This window comes from Sinocyclocheilus grahami, unplaced genomic scaffold (genome assembly GCF_001515645.1).
Source record: "Sinocyclocheilus grahami isolate Dianchi unplaced genomic scaffold, SAMN03320097.WGS_v1.1 scaffold1872.1, whole genome shotgun sequence".
In the NCBI taxonomy this organism is placed as follows: Eukaryota; Metazoa; Chordata; class Actinopteri; order Cypriniformes; family Cyprinidae; genus Sinocyclocheilus; species Sinocyclocheilus grahami.
In genome coordinates this window covers 3,844-5,367 of record NW_015507051.1, presented here as the reverse complement: position 1 = coordinate 5,367, position 1,524 = coordinate 3,844, and the positions used below count along the sequence as shown (strand labels likewise).

Below are 1,524 nucleotides of genomic sequence, written 5' to 3'. Positions count from 1 at the left end.
GAGGTTAAATTTTTTGTTTGTTAAACACAAGTTTTTTAAAGTGACGACCAAGCGGCCAGTGTCTGACAGTGTGTTTGCCATGTTTGATCAATTAAGCCTTCTCAAATCAAAACTTGACTTGCCTACAATAAAATCCATAGACATGAAACACTTCAAACATATCACAATGTTAGTTTAAACGTTTAACCTAGATAAATGTGCGTTGTTAGGTGCATGTCCAAGTGTTTGCACTGAAAGCGTGCTTAATGCATGGAGGCAGCAGCATGATCACTTTTTTTCTTCTTCCTGATAACAGTAGAAATAACTTAAAATACACAATAATTTTTGCTCATATATAAATAAGAGTAATACATCAATCAAAACTGTAAAGTCTACTTTTATTTGTGTACACTCACAATGACAAAAAAAATGCTGTGCTTTAGTAAAATAAAGAAAAACGGCTTTCTGCCATCTTGGTCTCTCGTGCACTGGAGCGCAGCACAAAAATGAACCAAAACTCAGGGTACATAAGCTATATGCCTCACAGATATGAGAAATATATAGAAAGCTTGAAATGTCTATTCTAAAACGAAACAATTCAAATCGAAAAAGGTGCATTTCTCTCTGAGTGCACATCCACTGTACTGCGGAGATGGCTAGTCAGAATCGTCAGCTTCATCTTTGCAGATTCGGTCTCAGAAAACACTAGTTTATTAATAAATTATTAAAATATCTTCTTGCTATTTTTCCCAGACACATTCATAGTCATCAATAATTCAACAAGCACGCCTAACAATATAAGACTGATCTTAAAAAGGATTTCCCCCCCCCCAAAAGACAGGGGTTCACATTGGTAAAAATCCAATTACATCATCCAACTTTCTAAATAAAAAAAAAGTGGAACGAAAATGAAATGGAAACAACCAACAAAAAATTGTCCTTACCTGAAACTTCCTTTTTTTCCTGGTCAAACTTCCAGTCCAGTCACTAATACGCCTAAATCTGTTCCTGATGGACACTTTCTTTCCATTATTGTCTAGAAAAGGCTTTGGTTTCTGGCTAGGTAGGGTGACGGAGCAATATTGCATTTCCTCTTGGCCCCCCTCTGACCAGAGTTCCTCCATCACGGACACAAAGGAGGACCTGTGCTTTAAATGGCTATTATTTGAAAACGGCAAATCCTTAACCATGGGGAAGGTGGCAGCAATTCTGGGATCCTTGTAGAGGTCAGCTATAGTAATGGCAGGCAACTGCTCAGTGAGAAAACCCACTTTTGTTGAAATACTTGGTCTTTGGCTATTAGGGGATCCATTGTCTGAATCGTGAAGTTCAACACTAGTCCCCCAGGGCAAGTCGAAGGAGCCATCTGAGCTCAGAGAGCTACCTTTACTGCTTTTGAAGCTGGCAACTGCCTGTGGAGCTCCAAAATGGGCTTGTAATGATGGTGTTACACCAGATAATCTAGAATTGGACTCTAAGGTGGGGGAAAACTTGAGGAGCTGAACTGGTCCAGCGCAATCATCCAAAATAAGGGCGCTGTTGGAA

The 1,524-nt window shown here is 39.2% G+C and overlaps 2 protein-coding genes across 2 annotated transcripts in view; both read right to left on the bottom strand.

Annotated features, from left to right (window-relative positions):
- Positions 1–1,524, bottom strand: part of LOC107573127 (T-lymphoma invasion and metastasis-inducing protein 2-like) — a 61,643-nt gene that overhangs the window by 58,908 nt on the left and 1,211 nt on the right. The window lies entirely within an intron of this gene.
- The window catches only part of LOC107573123 (T-lymphoma invasion and metastasis-inducing protein 2-like), a 4,342-nt gene that overhangs the window by 1,680 nt on the left and 1,138 nt on the right, over positions 1–1,524 (bottom strand). Inside the window, exon 2 of the mRNA XM_016259573.1 lies at positions 924–1,515. Coding sequence (XP_016115059.1) covers positions 924–1,515 — 592 coding nt within the window. The remainder of the gene's footprint in view (positions 1–923; positions 1,516–1,524) is intronic.